Source organism: Cyrtonyx montezumae, unplaced genomic scaffold (genome assembly GCF_038088225.1).
Source record: "Cyrtonyx montezumae isolate F1298 unplaced genomic scaffold, pur_monq_1.0 scaffold_10, whole genome shotgun sequence".
In the NCBI taxonomy this organism is placed as follows: Eukaryota; Metazoa; Chordata; class Aves; order Galliformes; family Odontophoridae; genus Cyrtonyx; species Cyrtonyx montezumae.
In genome coordinates, this window is record NW_027071826.1 from 603,034 (window position 1) to 628,756 (window position 25,723).

Below are 25,723 nucleotides of genomic sequence, written 5' to 3' on the forward strand. Positions count from 1 at the left end.
TCCCGGGATGGGGACGGCAGCCGCCTCCAAACCCTCCTGAGCGCTGCGGGCGCGGAGCCGCGCCGTGCTCCCGAGGGACGTGGCTGTGGCACCGTCCCCGATCTCGTTTCATCGGACGCTGGGAGACGTGCGGACGTAGGCTTGAGGAGAAGCCCCGGGGCCGCGCGGCTCTGCCCGCCAGGTGGAGCATCCTCATCGCGTTTCAGCCGCTCCCGAAGCGCCCGCAGAGGCGGCTGCTCTGCCGGCTCCGGCTGTGGGGCGAGCCGCGATGGGGAGGGGCGGCGCCCCGCCATTTTCTCGCCTCACGGCGCGGGGTGCGCGTGTCGCTGTGAGGGAGACGGGCGAGGAGCCCGAGGAGCGGGGAAGGGCGTTCAGCGGGGTGCGGGACCCGCCTGGGGTGGGTGTGCGGCGGGCGGAGGTCGTCCCTTTTTTCCCCTGGGGACGGCGGAGGAGACGCTGAAGGAGCGAGACCGTGCCCGCGGGCATTGACAGCGGCTGAGGCCCTGGGGCGGCTGTCGTGGCTCTCTTCCCGACCTTCCCCTCCTGTCAGTGCTCCTAACGGGGCAGGGCCGCCCTGCAGAGCCGGTGGTCCCGCGGGACGCGGCCCCTCGCATGCCCTCACACGCTGAGCGGCCATTTTGTGGCGCTCCGCGCGGCCCCCGACGTGTCCCCCACGGTGGTGGTTACCCATATTTCGTCAAAATTTCACGCGTTTATTTGTGTGTTTCCAGGATTTTAAGGGGTACCAGCACGAAGGGAGAGCAGCAGAGGCGTGAGTCGCTGTTTGCGGAGATGTGAACTCGGCTAAACTCCAGGAGCTAGATAACCGGTTTGGTGAAAGAGTCCCATCGGGTAGTGAGCATCACACGAGAGATACAGTTCACCGTCAGAAGAGCTTTGCTGGCATTAAAATCGTTTATATAAAGCCAACGGAAATCGATAGCTTTGTGCAGCAGTGTGTGGAATTGAGTGTTATGACAGAGTTTTGAAGAGTAAGGGTCATGTAAATAAAAATAATACGCAACCAGTTGTTTTAGGGAGCTATCTGTAGAGGATGCCTGTGTGGTTTGAGCTCTGGGCAAGTGATTTGAAACAAGGGATTTACCTCTTAGTTTGTGGGTGTTTATTACCTATTAGTGAAGCACCTTTCCAGTCAGGACGTTAAACTACAGCTGTAAATCTGCAATGAGGAATTCCTTTAATGGCAGTGTTGTGATAGTGAGCAGGCACTCAGCAGACAATTAGTTTTTCTGCTTTCTGGACTCAGTGCTGCCCTGTGGTTCATGAAATAGAGAGCAATACAGTTGAACTTAGTAATGTGGTACAAAAGGGCTAGATGACTAATATATGAATTTTTGGCAGAGTTCAGAATAGTATAGATAGCATCAAGCTGAGAGGTCCATTAGAAATCATCTATTAGTTTGAAGAGTTTTTACGCATAGCTGTTTATTACGTATTGTTATTTTTCTGTAGCAGAAGTTGGTGGATTCTGCTCTGTAGTGCTTCTTTCAGATCAGAAAGACAACAGTCCCACGTGAGAACATCTGACTTTGTCATCCCAGGTTGGCAAATGGTTTAATGCTATTTTCTCCAGTAAGATCAAGAATCATACAGTCATACCCTGAACATCTTTTGTTTCAGGCTGTTTTAAAATCTACAGTCATCTAACAGATCACCAGTGCAGTGAAATCTCTCAGCCCTTTCTACCAGGGACACACAAGCCTTTGAATTTACAAACCAAAATCCGTCTTTTGTGGTTTTGTTATTTAATTTAAACAATATCTAGAACAGCAAATCTTTTTATGTATGTGTGCTTACAGTGAGGTGGCTTCATCTTGCATCCTGTACACTTAGACAGATCTTCAGTATATGTTCCCAACTAATTTTTAGTTCTTAATAAATTACTTATTTTCTTTTATTTGTTGCAAAAGCAGAAATGCTTTGTTAATATTTTCCTAAAAATGTTTGCTGTTTCCAAACACCAGTAACTAGGGTGCCAGTCTTTTAAATACGTTTGGTAGAACTGTTCTGTCTTTCTTGAAGCTTTTATGTCTGCCCACTCTAATCTGTTCTCTTGGATTAGTAGCTCTGATCCTCACGTAACTGTTAGGCAAATTCATTTCTGTCAAATATCCAGCATTTTAAATGCTCCCTCCTTTTCCCTCCCTGCTGTTTTCACAGTCTCAGTGCTACACCGTACAATCTTAATGCCACTTTAGTTCAGTTCTGAAGTTGTTTTCTATTCCGCTTCATCCTGGATTAGGATCTCATCCCCGTCGCCGGTTGGTTTTGGCTTTACTTCTTACACACAGCCAAGGGAAGGGTTCGTTCACCCATGGGAAAGCCGTTGTGGGACGGTTGTGTTTCAGTGTGTCTGAGCTAGCTGCCCGTGCTCAGGATGTTCTGATTAGGTACTGATTGCATCCTTTTAAGAAGAGGACATGACTGCAAGCTGTTCAGAACAAACATAACTGAAGTTCTGCCCATAGCAGCACTATACAAACAGAAAAATCAATTTGTAATAATCTGCTTTCCATTGCATTTTAGTTCTGTCTTTAATCCCACTTACACATATACTCTCTGGTTCAAATGTACTTTGCAATTATTTCTGGAGCACTGTACAGAGTGGAAAAGAAGCTTTTCCATTACCATCGTTGCAGTTGATAGGATTAGTAGAGGCTGGAGTAGAGGCTGCACTTCTTGTACATGAGCATCTCTTACTGAGATGCCTTCTAAGTTAGCATGCTAAACCTCTCTGAGATAGAACTTCACAGGAACTTTTACCTAGGTTGTACACTTCCTTTTTTTCCTAGCTGTGGTTTAGACCTCCAGTAAATCCATTACTACAAATGGTGAAAAAGTTGGTTCCATTAAAATGGAATTTTGGCTTGTTTTTTGTGTCAATAAAGCTTTGGATTGTGTTTGTAAATCTGTAAATTGCATTTTTCTCTTGAGGTTTACGTGATGAGTGACACACTCTTAACCAACTTGGATAAACTCCTGCTTCAGTTCGGTAGGTTATTATACTGTATGCTTTTAATTGTGAACATTTCCAGTGCAGTGAATATAGTGATATTTTTAACTTTATGCAGTTACATTAACTGCAAGTAAACATTTAAATCTGAAGGTTTGGATGATCAACTACATAATGATGATGTTTCGAAGCAGGGTTCTACAGATTACCAACCAGCAGAACTGCTTGTGTGAAAGGGTGTCTTTAGATGTCACCTTAACGTCTTTGCGAATTGATGTTTGTGCAGTTAATGTTGCACAACATTTGTTTAACAGTTCATTGTAGATAAATGTGTTTATTTTTCTTTTCAGTTTTCCAGCTAAAACAAATTTCTTATGCAAAGGAACATGTCAATCAACAGATAAATTGTGAGTAGCAATGAGTTATCATTTTATTAGCTGTTGAATGCTCTGTTTCACTGGTCCTCATACATGTCTGAGTTTCAGAGGCGGAAGCAAGCTCAATAATGAAAGCTGTCCAGTGTCCTGCTCTCACCCTATCTCATCTTCTGCCATCAGTACTTGCTCATTCTCCCTAGCAGACTTTGCTTTTGCCTTCGACTTTTAGCTAATGCTGCTCAGCTGTCTCATGGGCAGCCAGTTTCATGCTGCGCCATTTCCTGCTCTTACTCTGTAGCTCCTCACAGTCGCTGGCAGTTCTTTGCTTCAGCTGTGCTTGCTCAGTACATCTGCCACTTGTCTGCCCTTCTCTCTTCATGTTTTTTGTTCTTCCTAAATTTGGACCTCTGCCTCACTGCTTCTTCTCTCTTTCTGTCTTCCTACAATAATGAAGGTTCTCTCAGTTGCTGCAGTCTACTCAAGCCTGAGTCTTCTTTTCTGCGATCAAGCAGCTGGTAATTTTATTTGAAATCCCAAACAGTAATGCCAATGGGAAACTCTTGCTCCACATTAAATTCTTTCTTCCTCGGACTAACAGCATAATATTATGGACTTAGGTCTTGACTTATTATTATCTTTTTAACCATCCTGCCAGTTGTATCACTCAGTTACAGGAATGGACGTAGAGAAACTATTCTTTAGACAACCTAAAAAAATCCATGCTCATCGCTGGTACCTCAAAGGTAGAAGCTGAAATTCAAGTCCTTCAGGAATAAGAGAGTGTTCTGGATCCTATTGGTGGCAGCATTTCTAACAATCTGAAGTGATATGTCCAAGCAAGTACTTATACACTGAGAGGTTTATCAATATTAGATTGAAGTATTTTGAACATTAAAGCATCTGTTACACAAGATCTGGTACACACGGAGTTCTGTAATAATTCTTTGGTCTCATTGTGTAAATTTAGAGGTGTTTGTGGAATAAAACTTGTTTGAGCTTACTGTAAATGAGCATGTTGTAAGTAAAATCCAAAGGCTGTGTAGTAATGCACCACAACTGTTTGAGTGTTCAGTTAAGAGCATGTGTGAACTCAAAAGAGACACTTGTAAAAGTTTCAGTTAAAATTTTCAAAAATGTAACCAGAAATATCTCTATTTAATTTAGTCTCTGTGTATTGGCAGAGGGATCAGTTGTATCATTTGAGCTTTGACATTTGGGGTAAGATTCATCAGAGCTTTTGTCTGAAGTCCCCTTGTAGTAGTGGAGGGAAAGTGATTTGTCTCACCCTATAAAAAGAGTTTGAAGTTAAATTCTTCCCTGATTTGGACCTCTGCCTCGTTGCTTTTTCTCTCTTTCTCTCTTCTTCTAATAATGAAAATTAGTAGCTTTAACAAATCTGTTCCTCTGCAGTGAGTATAGTTGCTGCCATGTGTGTCTAGCTTTGATGTAGATATCTGCACCGTGAAGTTGGGTGGGGTGGATCTCATCCACAAGCTCTTCACAAAAGTGAAAGTGAATGGAACAATTCACACTTGTCTCAGAAATGCTTCTCTGTAGAAAATAGTAAATGAAATACACACTGTATGGCTTTGATGATGTTGTTAGTATGTTGTGCTGTATATCATGGTAAATCTTAAAGCAGGCTACTTCCAAGTGCCCTTATGTTCTTGGGTTTTTTTTTTTTTTCAGAAATGAGGCATATTTTTCTTGTTCAGTAGTTATGCTTTGTGCTAAGCCACTGACTTTAGGAATTAAAGGTATTAAGATGTTGTATATACTCAGGATTACTCGAGACATTAAAATACATTGGGATTCTGTTGCTTCGTGCTGGATGATGTTGATCTCTGGCAGATGTATCAGCCCAGATGGCAATGCAAGAGAATATATAGCAAATGCTGCAAAAACACACCCAAACTTTAGGGTGATCTGAACCTCTAGAGCAGCAATGCAGACAGCTGAAGATACATCTCAGCTAAGATGGTTAAACTGATGAGAAGGGGTGGGATGTCTGAGTGACTTCAGTTTAGTGGTACCATCTTTGTTGTCAGGGCAGCAGTGATGGCAAGGGAGATCTGGCACAAGTAGTTCTGAACCTCTATAGGAAAGAATAAGAAATAAAAAGCACAGGGAAAAAATACCCATGCACCTAGTTATGCTATGTGAATATGCACAGTAGCTCTCACAGCTTGTACTTGTGAAACAGAACGCTGGTGATGTCCACGTTCTGAAGGATTTGTCATTACAACAGTTGCTCCTCATTAGTTGGCATCTATTTCCTACCCAATATATGAATCCATCATACACTGCGGTTCTCCAACTTGTGTAAATTCATTTTTATTTGAGTTTATCTGTTCCTGATTCCGTCCATCATTTGTGTATGTGCTCTCAGAGATGTTTTTAGTTTTCCTTTCTTGAAGTCAGCTTTCCCATTCAAAACATTTTTTATTTCTGGACTTCTGTGAAAGAAGACGTATTTAAAGAGACTTATCTTAAACAACTCTTGTACTCCAATCAGCCTCCCCAATTGCAAGCATTACCAAGAGAAAAGTGGCTTATACTGTTTTCCTGTATACCTCTAGTGTCTGCAGACACTTGTCCCTCTGTGAACTCTGGAGAAGAGTCATCGTTAACTATTTATAAGCATTTTCATTTATACCGCTATTAATAACTTTAGTTTTACACAGACAGTCCAGGAGCAGCACTGATGTTTTCTTCCAAAGCCAATTTCAAAATATTAAATGAAAATCAGTGTTCTGAACACACAGCTCTTTTCTTTTTTTCTTTTTCCATTCATTTTGTTACTGCTTTGCTTAATTGCAGGCTGTTCGTTCATCTGGTACTACTGAGACCAAGCACTTGGGAAGAAATTTTGAATCCTTGTGAATGTAGACTTTTTATTTCACAGATAGGTTGCAAATACTTAAACATATTTTTACATTTTCAGTGTATTCTTCAAAAATCACAGAAAAAAGGAATGAAATCGCTAGATTGCAGGAAAATATAAATAACTGCAATGATGCCATTGCTGATTTACACAAGCAAAACGAGAGCAGTAAGGACAGCTGTAGTGTGTAAGTATAACATGAGCTGAACTTTTAGGTAGAGCTGGCATTAAGAAAGTCAGTGAGGAAGTAGTATAAAGCAATATGTATGGGTGTGTTTAGCTAGGAGTGACGTTAAAGAAAACTTGGGTGTTTGACCATTTTTTATTTGTAAATCATCACATTACAAAATTGCATCCTCTGAAAAAGGAAATGGTAGAAAAGTGGGCTGCATTTGAGTTTGTTTTACTGCACTGTTAGAATAAAAAATGTTCAGAGCTCACAGGTACCATGTTTGGAGCATGTGAATGTTCTCAGGTGATAAGGCTGAGCACGAGCATTAGAAACATGTTTTTTTGATTTTGTATGCATCTGAGTTTTGATAATTGTAGACAGCATTAAGAATCCTCTTTGCTAAAAAAAAATAAAGAAAGAAAATTAAAGCCAGTGGTGACAGTAAGGCTCCATTACATTTTTCACTTTAGTATCTTAACGATTGGCAATTTCTCAAGCAAGTTTTTGGCTACCAGGAATTTTTTCATACTGCCACAGAGTGTTTTTCTATGAAAATCTCAGGTGTTTGCAAGGATAGAAAGAGAAGGCAGAAAGAAAAACAGGAAGTTTGGCACAGGTTGTGTGATCATGTCTTTTCACTTCAGTGTTCATCTTTCCATAACCAGTCTGGCTCTTGGCAGTGGATTTGTTAGCAGATCCTATCCTTTTTGTTTTCTTGCCAATCTGTACCTAAAGGGAAGTGGTTGAATATAAATGTCCTTTGCATAAATTTATAAAAAATTGTAGATGGTTTCGAAGAATGAAAAGAGAAGTGGAGGTTGCACCAGAGTCCTTTCTAGGTTTCAAAGTAGCTGCAAGGAGAAGAAAAAAAGGAGTCATGATCGAATGAAGGTTTAGTTGGTAGCTGATTGAATTGACTGTTATTCTGTAACTGTAGCTTTGTTATATGAAGTTAGGAAAATATTTGAGCTTGACAATAAAAATTCGTTTATTTGTACTCTAAACTTTTGCCCCTGATGCAATATAGAATGAACACTTTTGAAAGTTGCTTGAAACCATTCCATACTGCTTCCCTAAGTTTTAAAAAGTCATAAATCCGCTGTTATGTAATGCAAACAAGGAAATAAGAAATGAAGGGTAGAGCTATCTGACCAAATTTTGAACCATTAAGTTCAAAGGGCATTGGCTGAGGTCCTAAAGAGAACCATCAATGGCATTGGTTTAAAGAGTCTGAAAATAATAAATGACTCAATAATAGATTCATATATTCCCAGAGACAATGCTTGCAGAAGGATGAGATTTTGTCTTAAATTATTGAGAATATAATTTATCTGTGTACTGAAAACTGTAATAAACAATTTCTAGCTGTGAGATCAGACAAAGAAAGTACTAGAATCCTCTTACACTTCTAATATTTATCCTAGTTGATACTCCTGATACTCTGAGCAAGTTTCTAACATTGATTTTGAAAATTCAGGTTCTGTATTTGACTGACAATCATCCTCATAGTTGATTGATTCAGAGATGTATATCATTTCATTCAGTTGCCAGGAACATTCAGTAGAGCTCTCAAAGAAACTGCTTGTTGTCTGGATTACTAGGCATCATACTGGGGCACGTTCAGAGACTTTGAACAAAGTACTGCATTCTTACATGCAACAAGTCTACCAAAAATGCAGTACGTGAGATGTGCATCCAGATGGTGTCATGAGTTCTAGAATAATCCATAAAAGTCTGTTTAACAAAGATCTGAAGAATACAGTGGCACAACAGAAATACATATTCTTGGAAATATAATGACATCTTTCTAATATCTAGTTGCTCAAATGATTTGGTCTTGAAATGCTGATCCAAGAACAAGAAGTGGTGAAATACTGTTGAGATGAATTGAAATGTTATCGTTCCACTTAAAGTGTTTTAATTTGTGTTCATGATGGTGGGCTATCATGGAGATAAAAAAGAAAGCCAGATGAACACAGAATGATTCTAACTTAGGAAATGAACTGTTGTCTTGTCCAGCTGCCTAAACCATAGGCTATTTTTAGCACTTTCAGGTAAGTGTGGATAGAGATTTCTCTATACCCTTGCCGATGAAAGGAGGAACAAACAAATGTTGTACTTTCTCTGCAGCTGGAAGCCCACGTATGCAATTCTTAGCAAGCATGAAGAATATTTGAAGAATGAACTCAAAGTGTTAGAAGAAGCTACAGAAAATGAGAGGTATCAATGTTCACATGAGATAAGATTTCTAGAAGCAGTGCTAATTAAAGGCGGTGCTATCTAATCTGATCAACAGAGATATGGAGTCTGCATCAGAAAGTTTTGGTAAAAATTTCAGTGTAATAAAAGAATATTAAGTTTCCATTGTTAGGAGTTCATCTGTGACTTTGTAGATACTAATGAAGTAGGATAAAATACAGCTTTTTCAGATTCAATTACTTTCCAAATCCCTCTTAGAATTTTCAGAGCATTGTTTACTTGCCCACACTTTCAAGAAAAGCCCTCTGAATTTGGGTAGTAGTAAGATAATCAGTGTTTCAGCTTTGACAGAGATACGAAATATCAGACCATATTTGCAGAGGTATGTTTTATCTACAGAATTTTTTTTAACCATTACTGTGACATGTCTTCACACATACTGTAATTTTAGTTTCAGATGTTAAAGTTTGGAAGACTTTTTGGAAAAAACTGAGGTTCTGTGCTTTTTAGAAGCATGAGACTACAGGTGTATTCAAATAATTTGTGTTTTTCTTTATTTGTGAATAAAATATTCTTCAAAAACAAACAAACAACAAACTACAAATCATGCAAGTTCAATATTAGATCATGAAAAATAGGACAAGTGGTCAGGAAAGCATGGTCTATAACCATTTTTAGACTAATTGTAGGTAATTAGTCTAAAAATGGTTATAGTAGATATGTAGATAATTGTGTTAGTATTAACTGCGTGTCTAGTTCTGTTTCGTAAGTGGTGTTTCATCTTCATTAATTAGATTCTGCAAATTAAATAACTAGTTACTTATGGAACGTATCTGCTTGCATTGAATGAGATAAAGAACGCTCCCTGAGAATTTTCACTTAAGTTTTCAAGTGGGATGTGACAAGTTAATGCTCTGAAATATTGTTTATAATTCAGAAAAATAATTGATCTTTATTTTAAAGAGGTTTCTCACCTTTACTGATCTGCTTGGGAAGAGGAACAGATGGGTTAGCCATGTGTAAAAAAAAAACCCACATCAGGGCAGATCCATCTAGACATCTAAATTCCAGTTTAGGGGTGATACTGTAGGTATCTGCAAGTTAAAATGTTGCCACTGTTTTTACGTTAGTGTTCTTCTTGCAAGTGGTTTAAGACAGCAGAAGTATGCCTGACAGCCTTTAATTAACTCTGTTAGTAGCTTATCTGTCTTCTTGTTCAGAGTTCTGTATTTGGTGAAAAATAAGGTTAAATTGGCTTTCTATGAGTATATGAGCCATTTTGGCCTTCACTAATTTGAGCTGACAAGCCAAAGAAGCATTACTTTTAAATTGCTTCTTGAGATAACTAGTTTCAATTCCAACAAGAAAGTGTTTGCTTTTTTTTCCTGAGCTTTTAATTATAAAACATCATGACTACAAACCATGGAATAAATTTAGTTTATAGGTTTTACAAAAGTTGTCTTGAGAGAGTTCTTTCAAATACAGTCCATCTGTACTGAACCATTTGATGGTACACTCAAATCAGCAAGATGTGCATTCAACAAATTCTAAATAGATAAACTAGGAAGAAAAATAAGTGTGTTTAAAACGTTATGTGCTGAATGCCCTTCTTAGGCTGCAGTTTGTGAACATTCAGGACATGCTGCTTTAGTTGGAAGGATGTTTTTCAGAGATGAGTAATGTGAACAGTGCTGAATTGTAAACAGCTGATGTTCAGCTATGTGAACGGAAGGATGTGAATTACTTAGGAAAAATACTGAAAACAGAGACAATTCCTGAAGAATTCTATGCTATACTCTATATAGCCATAAATATATATCTGTGGAAAATGAGTTTTGGGGAAAAAGCGTGTGTGAATCTACCACTTCTTTCCCCGGAATAGATGTGATGAACTTTAGTCAATTTAACAGGAACTAGTGCCTGGAGTGTAGTTTTATTTGAAAAATAAGATCTTAAAATGTTCTCCTATGACATTAAAAATTTACATTTCTTTTGTAAGAGCAGAAGTTTCTACTATTGTGTAGGGACAGAAATTTTACTCTTGCATTTCCCGGCATAACCTGCCAGCAGCCAGAAGTGCCTGTCTTTCAGTAGATCAGTAATAGCAGTTTGAGATATAGTTATTATTTTAAGAGGAGTACTGTGATTTGGATGCAGTGAGAGCTGTTCCTTATTGCAGACAAACAGGTGTGTCTGCATCTTTCATTGCTGTTATGCATCATAATTTATTTCACAGAGGAATTTCTGATTAATGTGCAGGTATACTAATAACGTAATGTTTATACATTTGCTTCTGTTATTAAGCTTTTCCTTTCAAATGTGGAGAGAAATACACCAGGCCTTGGTTGTTATTACTGATAATTTAAAATACTATTAATTATTAACTTTTACTTTCCTGCAAAACTACTTACTTTAACTGTGACATTAACAATTAGAACCAGTTCCTCTGTTAATTACTCAGTGTTCTTAATTACTATGCATTCCCTAAAGATACGACCTTTGCACTGGAAATGACCTGTAACCCACGTTAGACTTAGTAGCACTACTGAAGTGATAAGAGATGCTTCCCCATCACACAGTTAAATGTGGGATCTGTCGCTAGCAAGCTATCCTGCAAATTCCTTGACTGAATGAGAATACAGACCAAAGAATCTATTCCGACGTAGTCACAATTGATTTAACACAAGACAGTTTCTGTTCTGTGCAACAGCACTTCTTTTTCTCTTCTTTCCAAACATAATATTGATCATTTTTTCAGCTTTGTGACGAATTACATCTAATTGCTTATCGTGGCATTTGTTTTTATAGCAGTTTTTCAAAAGCTCATTTCAACTTCAACAATGTCATGAACATTTACTTAACGGGACCTCTTAATTGATGCTACCTACTTTAATAATCTGTAGCAATGTTCTCACACAACGTCAGTGAAATTATATCAGCGTGAGATTAATGTAGAGGGTAGTCCTACAAGAAGCTGAGTATTCTGGCTCTTTTCCAGTTAAACATTTAAGTGTTTGCTTAACCTTAACTTTGGATAGTTTGTTATTTTAGTGTGACTGTTGTGTGTGTTTTAAGGCTTCCCTGAGTCAGATTGCTCAGCATTTCCTTGGAAGCAGCTCCTCAGCAATGCATCAGGCTGTTCTAAATACTGGATGTTAGGCCAAGTGGTCCTTTACTGTAAGTTTGATACAGCTCCACTGATGCATGTGGAGTAGTGCCAATAAGCATGAGCAGAGAATTTGGCTTGCTATGAGTTTCATGATAATTACACAAGGAAGAAGCATTTGTCATCTGTTAAGCTACCCTTCATCGTGGCATGGCCTAGATTCAGAATAATGGCTGTTACATCATGGATGTATTCTTTGTTATGTACAGCATATTTTTCCTTGGAAATAGATGGAAGAAAAAAGCTTGGAAGTCAAGTAGAAACATACTAAAAAACCTTTTCCAGAACAACTGCAAATGTAATCGAGATGATTCCATATAGCTTTTCTTTGTAAATGATGTCTGAATGATATGTTTTTATAGGAAAATGTATCAAGATTACATAACCCAGTGCAAAGAGATTTTGAAGCAACACCGTGAAAAATATGCAGAAACTGCCCTTGCACAGGAGTATTACAAGAAGAAGAAAGAGCTTGAGGAAATCCAGAACAGAATTCAGAAGCAGTCTGAACAATACAAATTGAAAGAAGATGATGACTTGGACATTCTTGGTACTCCTATTATCCGTGCCTCAGCAGTAGAGCCTGTTGGTGGTAGTGGACTGCATGTAATTGCATTGTGCAGAAATCCATTATTGATTTGTCAGTTTCCCTTAAGCTGTTAAAAAATCTTCATTTTACTGTACTACAAAATGAGTTTAGAACCAGCTTCTCAAACATTTGTTTATATACTTTATTTATTGCGCTGTTTTAAATGTCATTACTTTATGTATTACTGCTATGTTTTTATGAGCACTGAGCAATGATAACTGTTCCTGAAGCATTAATTTATCTTGTGTTTGTAAAGCAAGTGAGACTTAATAACGTTCTGAAACAAACTTTTATTTTTACAGAACCTGCTCCTTTTGCATCCATTAACGACTGGGCTTTACACATGTATCCTTGATGTGCAATGTTAATGCAGTTTACAGGAAGGAAAATTTAACTTTCATGTCTTTTTATTTAAAAACATAGCAATTATGATTAGAGTAGAAGCATAGCCATTTCCCCATGGGATAATTGTAGGTCAAACAGTAGTGTTCAGTTAAAATTTACTGGAATGTTTTGAGGGAGAAAATCATGTTTCACTTAATGACCCATCAGTCATCGTGCTTCAGTAAGGAGAAGGCTGACTGAGAGTTGGAGACTTGCCCGCTGTAGAACTGATGGAGCTTTCTGTACCTCTAGCACTTGCACTTACAGCGTAGAGCTGTGAGGGACATGATAACTTCCCCTGCTTGAAAAAAACCACGTTGCCAAGTATGTTCCTTGATTTGGAAGTGCTTCTTTGAGGCAAGAAACACAGGAAATGTTAAAGCTTGCTGAAACCGCTACGCAAGAATCAATTGAACTAGAAAAAGAAGCAGATGAATTAGAAATGAAAATTAATTATTTAAAAAAAGTAAGTGTGTTTTATGTGTGTGTAGGTATTTATACAATTAATTTGCTGAAAGAAAAGAGTAGTCTATTTTCAAGCACATGAACCAACGGGATGATACTAGAATGAATAATTATGAATTTATGTAGTATTATCTATGCTTTCTTGGGGGAGAGGGGTCCATGACTGTTAAGACTCTTAAAGCTTGCTTTCTGCTGACCTCTGTTTACACCGTAATTTCTTCATGTCACTGTGTCACAAATACTTCTATGCTAGCTCAACAGTCAGAGCACACTTGTCAAAATATAGCAGGACCAGACCTTAGTGACTATACAGCCTTTGTGAGTGTTTACTATTTTTAGAAAGGTTTTGCTAATATATACATGATTAACTAAATAGGCTTCACAATAAGAATCACAACAATTCCTTACTCTTTTTGAAATAAATGTGAGGGTAAAAAATAGTGGAAGATGGGGTGATTTGAGACTTTACACTTCCAGTATGTAGAAGCATTGTTTCCAGAAGGATAATCTTCAAAAAAAGGAATTTGTCAAGACAGCATTTTGACCTCTGCTGGGAGTGGTGAAGTCTCTCCTAAGCTGGAATAGCCCAGCAGGCCAGGCTTGAAAAGGTTCAGGAAGTTTTTCTCCACATTTCTGGACATGGCACCGAAGGACGTGGTTTAGTGGTGGACTGATTAGTGTTAGGTTGATGGCTGGACTTGCTGATCTTAAGGGTCTTTTCCAACCTCAGTAATTCTGCAGTTGTATCTATTTGTCTCACTGGACCAGATGAGCATTACTGCTCTGTCAGCCATGTCTGCTTCATCCAGCCTCAAGCTGATAGTAGCAGTGTGCACAGATGGTGGGTTTTTCGTATGTTTTGTGGTATTGTTTGACATTAGGCTGAAGTTCACAATGAACCTTGCTGTTCTTATTTCTTTAAATCATTGTGGGTACAAAAAAATTCTGCTTGCACTGATTCATCAGTTTAGAAACCATTTACAACATGTAGCTATATCATTTTCACCTTTTTTTTAATTTCTGATGTTTGTTTGTTCTTTATCTTTCAAGACATTTGAAGAGACGACAGAAGATCAGAATAATTCAGAAATGATTGGAGGAAAAATTCTGAAAAGTCTAGAGAAACCAAAGGAATTTAAAGATAGGTGTGTTTAACAATGATTTATTTCTCCTTGCTTTTCATTCTCAGTATTCACACACAGATGTCATCAAAACACAGACTGTGGCTATGTAGTGATTGACAAGGTTCTCCAACCCTAGTCATGTGATCTATCACATAACTTTGGAAGTGTTGTATTTCTTGGTGTTTAGTGAAAGGTGGTGGCAAATTTGTATTGTTGGAAAATGAGTGTTATCTGGAAATAACTATTCAAAAGTATTTTGTGTAAGACTTTGCTCCTCACAGCTTCTGCTAATGGATCTGTGTGGATAGTGTTATGGCTTTTAATTACAGTTACAGCGACTCTGCAGTCAAAAATAGAATACATTAACTGTACTGAACAGATATTTGGTGTAAAGGTTAGGGTTACAAATGTCATTGCTTTGTAGTGCAACCTATTTTCTTTGACTAGTGGATTGAATATACTTTTGTGATTATACTTTTGTAGTACACCAAGTATACTGAAGTATTACTGTAGAATTTCCATATCAAAAGCTCTCATCAGTGACCACACAGGAACACCAATTGTAGTGTATTTCTGGTATAATTTTAAAGCAATTTGGACTGCTCTTGCATCTTCAACTTTCTTGAAGCCCTGGCCTTTGTTTCTTGATGAAAGATGATATTTATTACATAGAAATCTTGAACAGTGCTTTGGAATGTGCTGTCTTCATTCCCTATGCTTTTCTAGAATGTTCGGGAGGGATTTAATTCCTTAATTCTGTAGTCCTAGTTATTGTTTTTTTCCTTCCAATTTGATTATGCATTAATTCTACCCCTGAATACCAAAATCACCTTATGTTCCAAATGAGAGATCTTTGCTAAATCTTCTTCTGGTGGACATTCTGTAGAGGATGAGTGCAGTTCTTTCTGCACCTTCACATATCAGTGATAAGGTGTTAGTGACCAAATAAAAGACTGCAGTATAATTCTTGGAAAAATACTTGCAAGTCTGTTTCTGGAAGTCTAAGTGTAGACATAAATGAAGAGTCCATCCTGTGCTGACCACAACCACAAGTACTCTGAAATGAAATTTTATTTTGATTTAGAATATCTTTTTTTGCACTTCAATAAAAACTGAACGTATTACATATTTTGCAACATGGATTGAGATGAAGATCTTTTATCTATTTCAGTGTCTGCTTACAATGAAGTAGAAAAAGGAAGACAAATGTTCTTTCTTGTTACTGCAGTTCAGATTATTTTGAGTTTCAGGCTGCAGTTTGATTTTTTTTTTCCCAGTAGTTATTAATGTCAGGGAAGATACTCTTTTTTAAATAATGTTTTTGTGAAGGGAGAGGAGCAGTTGGATTGCATGGTTATAAAGTTTAACTGCAGGCTTTTTTGAAGTTTTTGTTACTTAAAAAATCAATATCTCAAGAGCTTCTAACTTCTGTTTGCTACTCTGCTATCAGTCCATTCTTCTGAATAGATATGTATTGTAAAAGGGTGCTTTATTTCCTGTATGGCAAATTTTTAGAAATACAGTCTGCTAGGTTTCAGAAAAGCATGCAGAAACTGATTCCAGGAGCTTTCAAAAACACGATTTGGTATCTGAAGTAAGTTCTGTAACAAAACTGGTTACTGGCAATCTAAATCATGATGATCAGCAGCAGCCTTGTTCAGTTCATTCCACTTTTGAATGACTGCGATAATGTGGCCAGGCAAACCATTCTGAACAAGGAAGCCATTTCAGCCAGGGCTCTGTGCTTAGCTCTGGTTTAACCACTCCTTGGTCCAAAGTTCTCCACATCTGATTTTATTCTCAGTCATATGAACATTTGATTTCTTGTAGTACTCATTCTTGACACAAGTAATATCTGCAGTTGCTGTTGCTGAAAGATATAGATACTTTTAAATTATTTCTGTTTGATATATATTTTAATTGCTAAATTTGATGATGCATGGTTTCTACAGTTTGTTATAGAAAGTATCTTAATCAGAAAGTCCAGTATATTAATCATATTAAAGTCCAGACCAGCAATCTTGCTGCACACCTCTTTAATGCACTAATGATCTTGAATTCCACCTTTTCATTGTCACACTCCACCATTTCCTGGTTGTTTTCTTCGCTACTGACAAAATTCAAGTCAGGAATGTTATGATCACTTTAGTACTGTTGCATGTCCTCTGCTTTCAGTGATATTCGGTCTGGTGTTCTTTAAGGAAAAATTAAAGTCTTATTGATAGCTGGAGCTGAAAAGAGTTAGCATTTCCCCTGAGAACTCCACTTACTTGAAGCTGTTGGATTTTATGATTTCCCATCTTTCTCTCTTCTCTTCTCTTCTCTTCTCTTCTCTTCTCTTCTCTTCTCTTCTCTTCTCTTCTCTTCTCTTCTCTTCTCTTCTCTTCTCTTCTCTTCTCTTCTCTTCTCTTCTCTTCTCTTCTCTCTCTCTTCTCTTCTCTTCTCTTCTCTTCTCTTCTCTTCTCTTCTCTTCTCTTCTCTTCTCTTCTCTTCTCTTTTTTTTTAGGATATTTGAAGAAAGTGAACATCCTTCTTTGTTACATGAGAAACATCAACTGTATAAACCATTACAACTCCCATGCATTCCTCGGAGATCAGTCCAGTCTTTGCAGACTTCTAGATTTGCTATGCAGCAAACAGAAACAGGTGCAGTGTGCTTCTAATTAGCTTTCTATTTATTTATTTAATAATTTTAATTTTATGGTTTTTTATTTTGGCAAGGATTTTTTAGTGTGTGTGTGTGTGTGTGTGTGTAAATAAACGGAAACCGTGGCAGTGAATATACTCAGCTGTTTTTACTGTGGTGGATGTAGCTAGGCTTTCAACAGAAAACTTCTGATTTCTCTCTCATCTGTGCATTAGTAGAGTGATGTGGTAGTTGTACCTAATACAATATATCAGAAAAAATCTGAAACATATTTCTAGCAGTGATTGTAGATCTATGGTAAATGTTAACTATTATTTTAGTAATTTGCTTGTTACTTTCATGTTTTGTGCTATCTTTGGCTTAGCTCTTCATTGACAGGAAAATTTGTACACTTTGTTGGCAAGTTCAGTTTGTACTTTGGATACTTAATCCTGTTTAAGTAATGTTTGTTAATTTAGGGAGAGAAGAACAAGAAAATCCTGTGGAACAGTCAGTTGCTGCTAGCAGTTCTTCCAGCCATGCAGAAAACCCATCACAAGTATGAGTTCTTCCTCTGGTAAAATGTCAGATTGTACAGTCTGTTGTAAGTGGTTGTTTGAATACAAAATAGTTCAAATATACCGAGTGCTATTTTATCCTACACAAAACTTGTGGATGATGGATCCAAGATGATGAAGATTTGGTAATGATAAAGATCTTCTTTTGGTGCCATTTCTAACTCAACTGAAATTGCCTAAGTTATTATTGAACGTTATTCATGTTATTACTGCTACTTACATTGAGCATTCCAGTATTGGTTCCTTGTAGGGAACCTGTTTTAGTGCGGTGGGGGGGTTGGTCTCGATGATCTCTTGAGGTCTCTTCCAACCCCTGTGATTCTATGATTGTGTGTGATTCCTTTCCAAAACTGAGGTGAACTATATGTCCAAATAATTTATGTGAGAGTTTTAAACACATAGAATAACATATAATAATAATAATTTGTAGATTAATTTGATTGTGTGCAGCAAAGTTTTGAAATTCAAGAAGGAATATAATTTTCTACTACTGATTAATCATCAGTCATCTACTCAGTGGGAAGTGATTTCATTAAGGACTAAGGGTGTATGATGCTCTGTGGGACTGTCTACAGTTTATTCAGAAAAGAAAAGAAGGCTTAGAGAAATAAAACCTCAGTGGTATTTCTGTTACACTTAAGAAGTCCACAGCTGTGTTTCTTTCTCTATCCCATGAGCAAATAACTCCTGTGACATTTTTTTTAAAGAAGTGTATTGCATCTCAATATCTTAAGTACACAAACACAGTAAAACAGCCAAGAAACAAGCTGCAAGAATAATTTGCAGAGACACAAAACACAACAAAAAAACCCCACACTAATAAAATTAAGTAAAAGAAAATTCACTGAGCTGATAGATGGTTGAAGTATAAAAGGAGTACTGGAAAAGGTGGCATCATCAGAGATAAAATACATAGTTTGCAACTGTTTTTGCTGTGCAGCAGTCTGGGGAGGTTTCCATACTGAAACTTCATAAGGTATATGTCACTGGACCTATTTCAAACCAAATGTCAGAGAACAAAAAATTTGCCAAGTAAATTGTTAAATCACACACTAACTGGTGTGACTTTCAAAGGAAACTGAGGTTATTGTGAGTGCATCTTTAAATGCTTTAGGAGGGAGCCTGTGGGAACAAAACCACCTTAATTAAGTAAGACAAGACCGTATGAAGTGCAAGAGCTAGATTGAATGAAGCAGGACCAGAATAAACTCCAAGTAGCTGTGATTTGTGACAGGCTTAGGGGTTGAACATGATGGAGGTGATGGAAAGTTTGTTGCCAGGGTAATCCAGATGAAGATGGTAATCTGGGACCTAGAATTGTACTTAAAAAAACAGTGGGAAGCAGTAAGTCAGGGTTAAGAAAGGGTGATGGGAACAAGGAGAAGATGGAGGTAGAAGGAAAAGACTGGAGGAAAGGAAATTTTTATGCTTCCAAAAAGAAGTGCTGTAAACTAAAGGAGGTGAGTGGTGGACAGATTCTGCATACCCAGCCCTTTTGTCCTCCACCCTGAGTTGAATTCAGTCTGATACATTTTGTACTTCTGTGCACTCTCACTTTGGCCTTAGGAGGAGGAGACAGGTCTGGTTGCAGTGGTGGTAAACCTGGATATAGTTTGTACGTCGTGTAATGTTATTTGTATGACTGAAAAGTTAGTTATTCACCTCTAGTTATCAGTGCTGTGAATGCATCTTTATTAGAAATAGCAGATGTGGGTTTGGGTATCATGTAGAAAAAAATGTTAAACTGTAGGTAAAGCAGACAGGCAAAAAAAGTGTATTTATTGCATAATCCCTAAAAAGAGCTTAATGGAATGGGTTTATGCAATCTAAGCACAAATTTGAAGGATACTGTCAAAGTGACAGTTTCATCTGCTGCCTCATTTGACTCTTTGTGATGTTTTAGATGGCTGTTGGTGCTTCTATGACTACTGATGTACAAGTTGCCCAAGTTCCATCAAAAACAAGTTTCCAAAACCAAATGCAGTCCAGGTAACTTTTCTCTGATGAAATAGCTTTCATTTTTATGATGACAGTTTATGGAGATAATCCACATTCAAACAAGTGTAATTCTTGTCTTTTAGACTGCTGCGGCCTCCAAAGCACGTGGCTAATCAACAGTTTGAGAGTGACAAAAGCGTCATAGGTAAAGCATTGCTGTCATCCTTTGATCAGATGTGCTGTTACTGTATGCCAACCACGCAGTGATGAAAGAGAGTATTCTAGAAGCCACACTGTCACTCTGATATGAAGTGGACCACCATTTGTTTTCCTTCTCCAGTTAGGTTATTTAGTTTTACCTTGTGTGTATAGCAGGCAGGCTCAGTCTTAGCATTCTCCATTGACTGCTGCTGATAAGGGGAATCTCCCAGAATTTCTAGTAAATCCACATATAAGAAATACACACACAATACTTAGAGAAAGAAAGCAGAGTATCTGCAAATGCACCTGTAGTTTTGAAAATCCAGGGCACTGAGCTTTAGTTTAAATGTACATTTTCTTAGTTACACTTTCCATTTAGCTCTATTTAAAAAAAAATTATAGTCCCTTTTTTTTTTTCTTCTGTAAGTAGAATCCTAATTATGCCTCTTAGAACACAATATCATAACTTACAATGTGTGAAACATTGCATGGCCTGAATCTTAGAGCAGAAATTTGGGTAACATTCTTCTCATTTGTTATCCTAGCTTTTGCCCAGGTCTTTAAGATACGCTTTATCATTTTCATGGACTTGCTTTTTATTTTGTTTCCATGTGGTTTCTATTGATTGGTATGAGCATTCTGAGAGTGCAACAGATGGATTAGGCAAAAATAGCACTCTTAGGGAGCAACAGCTAAATTTGAAGAACTCACCAAACAATATGAAGCAGCCTTAGAGTATCTTTGACAACAGTAAGTGGTAGAACAAGAGGAAACTATTATGAAAATTTTCACAGAGTGGGCTATTATGAAAACTACAGTCAGAACACCTTTTCAATAGCAATGCCAAGTTAGTAAATCTTTTTCAAGGATTCTTTCCCACAACGTAATTTTTATTTATCCATTTAAATTGCTGTTATAATATAAGGAGTACTGTCTTCTTTGCATAGAGGACCAAGAGGCCAAATGTGGTGATAAAGAGGCAGAAGATGAGCCTAAGGATTCTTCTTACATACCTCAAGTAAGCAGAGCATTATTTTATTTACAGTAGTCAATCTAACTTGATGCATTTGAGTCTCTTGGTGAGAGGTAATTGGGATTCTCGGGGATTGTCAAAATGTCTCATCTTAAGGCAACCAACATTTAAAGCTATTTCTTGTCTTCTGATTATTAACATAGTGATCTTGAGCATGTCAGTGTTGTGTGTTTTTTTAATGCTATCTTGACAATGGAACATTGAGGACAACTGTCCCATGCACATCATGGTTTTTAGATAGAACTGGTGTGTGTTGTTTTCATCTTTGTAAGCTAAGATGCGTTTGAACATTGTTTTCATTTTTGCATTTGAAACTCACCTCTCCCACAAAAGTATGGAAAATTGGCTCTGTGCTGGCTACAGGCTCTGTGTGGCTTAATTTGCACTCCCTTTATTAGCTGTACTCAAGCAGGAGTTTAAGCTTGTCATGCTATATTATTGAAGCCAGTTCTGTGTACAGCTTGCATATGCAGGTGATACTGAGGTCAAGTTTGAGGCACTCAGCATCCTCTAGCTGGCTTCTACAGGCTCATGACCCTCAGGCAGCTGGTGGAGAACATTGTCTTTAAAACAAATTTGAGTTCAGTGGAAATTGCTCCACAGAATCCAAGTGTACATTCCCAGTTAACATTTCCTGAGAAAGAGAAAGATAGTGAGATAGTGTATATTCTGATGACTCTGTTCCTCTAATTCACTAGGGAATATCAAGAGGATTCCAGTGCGACTTAAAGCATTAGCTAAGAGATACTTTAGAAAGAGACCAAAGCATTGTTTTCAGCCAACTCAAATCTTTCTTTTGTTTGTATGAAATTTTTCATATTTAGTTTTAATTGGAAGAAGTTAGTCTTTAATAAGTCAAATTAAGGCTACAGTCATAACTATGGTGAATGTGCAACTGGAAGCAGTTTATTAAATTCCCTCTATTTTTCATGAAAATAAAAATAACAAACCTTAAAACAGAAATGAGCATGCTTGTAAAAATGGACTAACAGTATTTTGGGAAATTATATAGGCCATAAACATTATTGTATCTTTGTTTTTAACAGGGCATGCACAAGTATTTTACACCAAATGAGAATAATCCTGACACAGCAGAAGAAAGTGCAGAACACTTTCTAAGAGCACCTGGAACACCTGAGTCTGTTGGAACACCTGACTCGAGGGGGAAAAAAGCCCAGTTTTCTAAAACACTTCCACTTGACTTGTACGATGACAGCTTTTATTTAGGTTTCGTGAGCAGATTTGTAATGATGCTTATTGTTTCAGTATTTCCACAAGTTTTGAAAGATGCTACAGAATGACTTTCATTCAAAGCTCTTCCAAAATAGACAAAATTTTTCTTCTAAGTTAGATTTTGTCCATGGAATAGAATTTCTACTTGAACTGTAGATTGCTTTTTTTTTCCTTTTTGAAAGAGGGAGACTTTTCTTAGAAATATGTGAGCTGGTTCTTTGTAGCTCCTTTGCTAAGACTGTTTTTTTTTTAAAGGATCTTTTCTTGGAGCAGGAAAGTGAAAGGAAGGGGATTAGTTAAGAACATTGCCTCACTCTTTTTTAAAGAGTTGTATCACCTGTTATGTCTTACAGGAAGCAATTATTGATGGAAGCTATAGAAATGTAGGAAAGTCAGAAAGAAAAAAAGCCACCTGTGCTACTCTTAAAAACCACTGATGTAGTTTCTACCTTCCTGTCTTTACAGCACTCACAACATGGGTTGTGAAGAAGCCACATCAAAATCTCCTGCTTTCTTTTCTTTCTTGGGCATCTCCCAGAAGTCACCTGGCTTTAATTTGTTTGATTCATCTGTATTTGGGGCAGAAAATTCATCTGATGAGGTAAAAATTAATACTTAAGAATATTAAATTTCCACAAGCAGAATCATGCTAAGAAAGTAGTAATAACTATGAATGGATTTCTTTCACGAGACACCTTTTTGGCCAGTGTATTTTAAGAACTTGCTTAATTTTACACTGGATATCCTTTGAAAATGCTTATCTCCTTAACTACTAATTGCCATGTGATGACCTCTGATCAAAGCACTTTCTCATATGGATATGCAGATGCACATAGAAACCCTTTTGGTCAATCGAGTTGTCTCAGCATTGCAATGCAGAATTTTAGGCCCTACTCACATGCCTAACCTGTATGGTGTTGTTTGGCTGTAGCAGGGAATCAGTTACTTAAAATGTTAGGTTTTTATCCTCCATGTTTCACACAGGCAGAACACTGAGGGAAGGAAAAAAGGTTCATCTATTAGAAATATTAAAATGTAAGTATATACTAGCAGCTATCTTTAAATGAGGGCAATAGGTAGCTAGCTAATTGGAACAGGGCCTGGAACCCTGTTAACACTTCTTATCTTTTGACTAACTACAGTACTCTAGAGTAATTTTTTTTTTCACTTTCTAGGCTAGTAATACGTAATTGGATATTCAGAACAGGTGTGTGTCAGTGCATAGTGCAGTGGTTAGGTATCACTCACTGGTAATGCATATTCAAAACTAATTGTGTAAATAAGGGAATGGAATCCAGGTATTTCCTATTTCAGTGGGGATGTTCAGTCTTGCAGTCGCTACGTGGAAGCTGAAAGAGGAAAAACACGTTTCTTTATTTTGTGTTTGGTGAAGAATGTATTGGTGATACTACCTGGCATCGACCTGGAGGAGAGAATAGGCTGGTGGGTAGTTTGTGAATGGTTTAGGAACGAGATTGGTGTAGGCAACGTGAAAAGAGTGGGTAGGTAAGTCCAGTAATGCTCTCAGAACCCATGTTATCTTGTGACAGCTCAGGAATTTAGCAGTGTCTAGTGGTCACTTTTATCTGCAGTGAGATGGAAGTTTTGAACTTACTTATCCATTATAAACCCAGCTTAAGAGCTCTTCTGGAGTGTAGGTAGGTCTTATTTTATCATTCTGTCTGGCAGTATCACGTCCTGTTAGGAAGCTGTAACTCTGGTGTTGCTTAGAGGTTTTCTAAAATGTTGCAGAATTAAATAATTTGGAATCTGTTCAGGTTAAAAAACAGCAGAAAATCAGATGGGGTTTTGGCCTGGTTACAGTCTGCTGCTCCTTTCCAGAAAGGCTGAAAGTGTTCATTTGTAGATGAAAACAAAACACGAAGCTTGTTGAAGAGCTTACCATGTAACTTCAGGGTTTGATGTTAAATAAAATGGCTGTTACATTGCAGGTAGATGAAGGTTATTCTGTGGGAAACTTGAATCCCATGTCACCACATAAAGATTTTGGTAAGTGTAACAGTGGAAAGTATTAGAAAGTGTTTGTGTATATCAACTATATTTTGTCTATGTTTACATGGCTGGTGAGCTCACCATTCTGCTTAACAAGACACCTTTGGTTGTCTAAAAGATGTTCATTTGTTATATACTGCTCTGTGATATACCTGTTTAGTGGGTTATTATGTCAATTTATATTTTGACTAGCTTTTTTTTTTAATTATTATTTTTCCAAAATACCTGTCTTATGGAATTCAAATGTCTGAGATGTCCTCATAAAAGAGATGTGTGGGAGTGTGTTTCATACACACCTAATACAATCCCTGGTTCTTCTGAGATGAGCAGTGAGAGGGGAGAAAGATTTTTAAGTGTGCACTTTAAATGAGTTCTGTTTGCTTTTTCACTCCTAAGAAGAACACTGTTCTGTTAATGTAGAAGTTATAGTACTTGGTAAATACATTTTTTTAACTTCAAGCTGCCAGCTCTGTGTTGGAAGAACAGACCTGTTTTTTTCAGTCTCCCCACAACTGGAATGAAAATGGTTTCCAAACAATTAAAGAAGCCTAGATCATAAGTTTAAATATTTGGAGGTACACGATACAAAAATAGCACAAATGAGAGAGGAGAAACAGACATCATAAACCATGTTTTCCTGTGACACAGCAAATACTGGGAGTAAAAAAAATATTAAATGTATGCTGAATACAGTAAAAACTAATCTAATAATATATTATGTATGTCATATAGGAAGCTTATTTGGGAAATCAGAAAGTGAGGATACATTTGCCTTTCCCTTCTCTATGGAATCAACTTCTCGTGCTTTTGGAGATGGCAAAGATTACTTCAGTTTTCCATTTGCATTTGGACAAGATCAGAGATCATCGCTGTCTCCTTCTGTGAAAGGTTTTCATTCTTCCTTGCAAAATACAAAGCCATCTACATTCTTTTGAATACCTTTGACTTCCTTTTAAATTCTTTTCCTACTTAGCCTTGACAAATGTTTCCATTTTCTTAAGTTAAAGTACAAAGCACTTCACCTTCTTTCATTTCACTTAAGAACACATTATTGCAATCGCTGCAAGAGCACATGTATATTCATCAACTGCGCGCTTTGAGATGCAGCTTTTATTTCTCTTATTTTCTAGATACGTTGTTTTCACAAAATGTTATGATATGCTATACCTAAACTGACTCTTAGAAGCAGCTGAAATGCCATTTTAAAATAACATGTGGAATTATTTCATTATCTGTGAGAGCATCCAAACTTCTGATGAGTCCTTATAATCTCTGATTTAAGCATTTAAAAGTAACTGTTTATTGTTCTGGAGAAAGCTGAATTTGAATTACTGTTCTTAAATTGGTTATCTGTTATTAAATTCTCAAAATAAACATTTTCATTAATTTTATGTAAAGCTTTGTAGTTATTTCTTAAGATATGAAGTGAAATAATGTTATAGTAATAATACTTCTCTCTTTCTAGCTTAAAACACTGAAGGCAAAGTAATGTCCTTCTGTTTTATCTGATGTTGTAGTTTGTTTGTTTTAAAGGTACAAACTCAGTTTCCAAAGTCTGTGCCTTAACTGTGGTCAGTGCAAATACAGTTATCAGCTTTCCAAAAATGGTTTTCCTTCTGGAATGAGTGGCAGTAAAGATGGTACCAGGTCAGTAAGGAGTGCTGACTCTTGTGAGCACCATGTCAGTGCACAGTGGGTCTGTCAGAACCATCTCCACAAGCAGTGCTTTCAGATTTATGGTCCTTGATGGAAATACCAGGATGCTTT

General features: G+C 37.4%; 2 protein-coding genes across 2 annotated transcripts in view; both read left to right on the forward strand.

Annotated features, from left to right (window-relative positions):
* LOC136055817 (dehydrogenase/reductase SDR family member 7-like) overlaps nt 1-25,723 on the forward strand; it is a 173,176-nt gene that overhangs the window by 39,065 nt on the left and 108,388 nt on the right. The gene's annotated exons all lie outside the window — the stretch shown is intronic.
* Nucleotides 1,493-25,234, forward strand: CUNH14orf39 (chromosome unknown C14orf39 homolog). The gene is made up of 18 exons (XM_065747624.1): nt 1,493-1,562; nt 2,956-3,013; nt 3,325-3,381; nt 6,296-6,422; nt 8,538-8,627; nt 12,135-12,322; nt 12,664-12,706; nt 13,091-13,211; nt 14,261-14,355; nt 16,841-16,980; nt 17,440-17,519; nt 19,442-19,527; nt 19,620-19,681; nt 20,625-20,695; nt 21,757-21,914; nt 22,409-22,544; nt 23,896-23,953; nt 24,689-25,234. Exons 2-18 carry the CDS (start codon nt 2,965-2,967, stop codon nt 24,889-24,891), a joined length of 1,764 nt encoding a protein of 587 aa, XP_065603696.1. The 5' UTR covers nt 1,493-1,562; nt 2,956-2,964; the 3' UTR covers nt 24,892-25,234.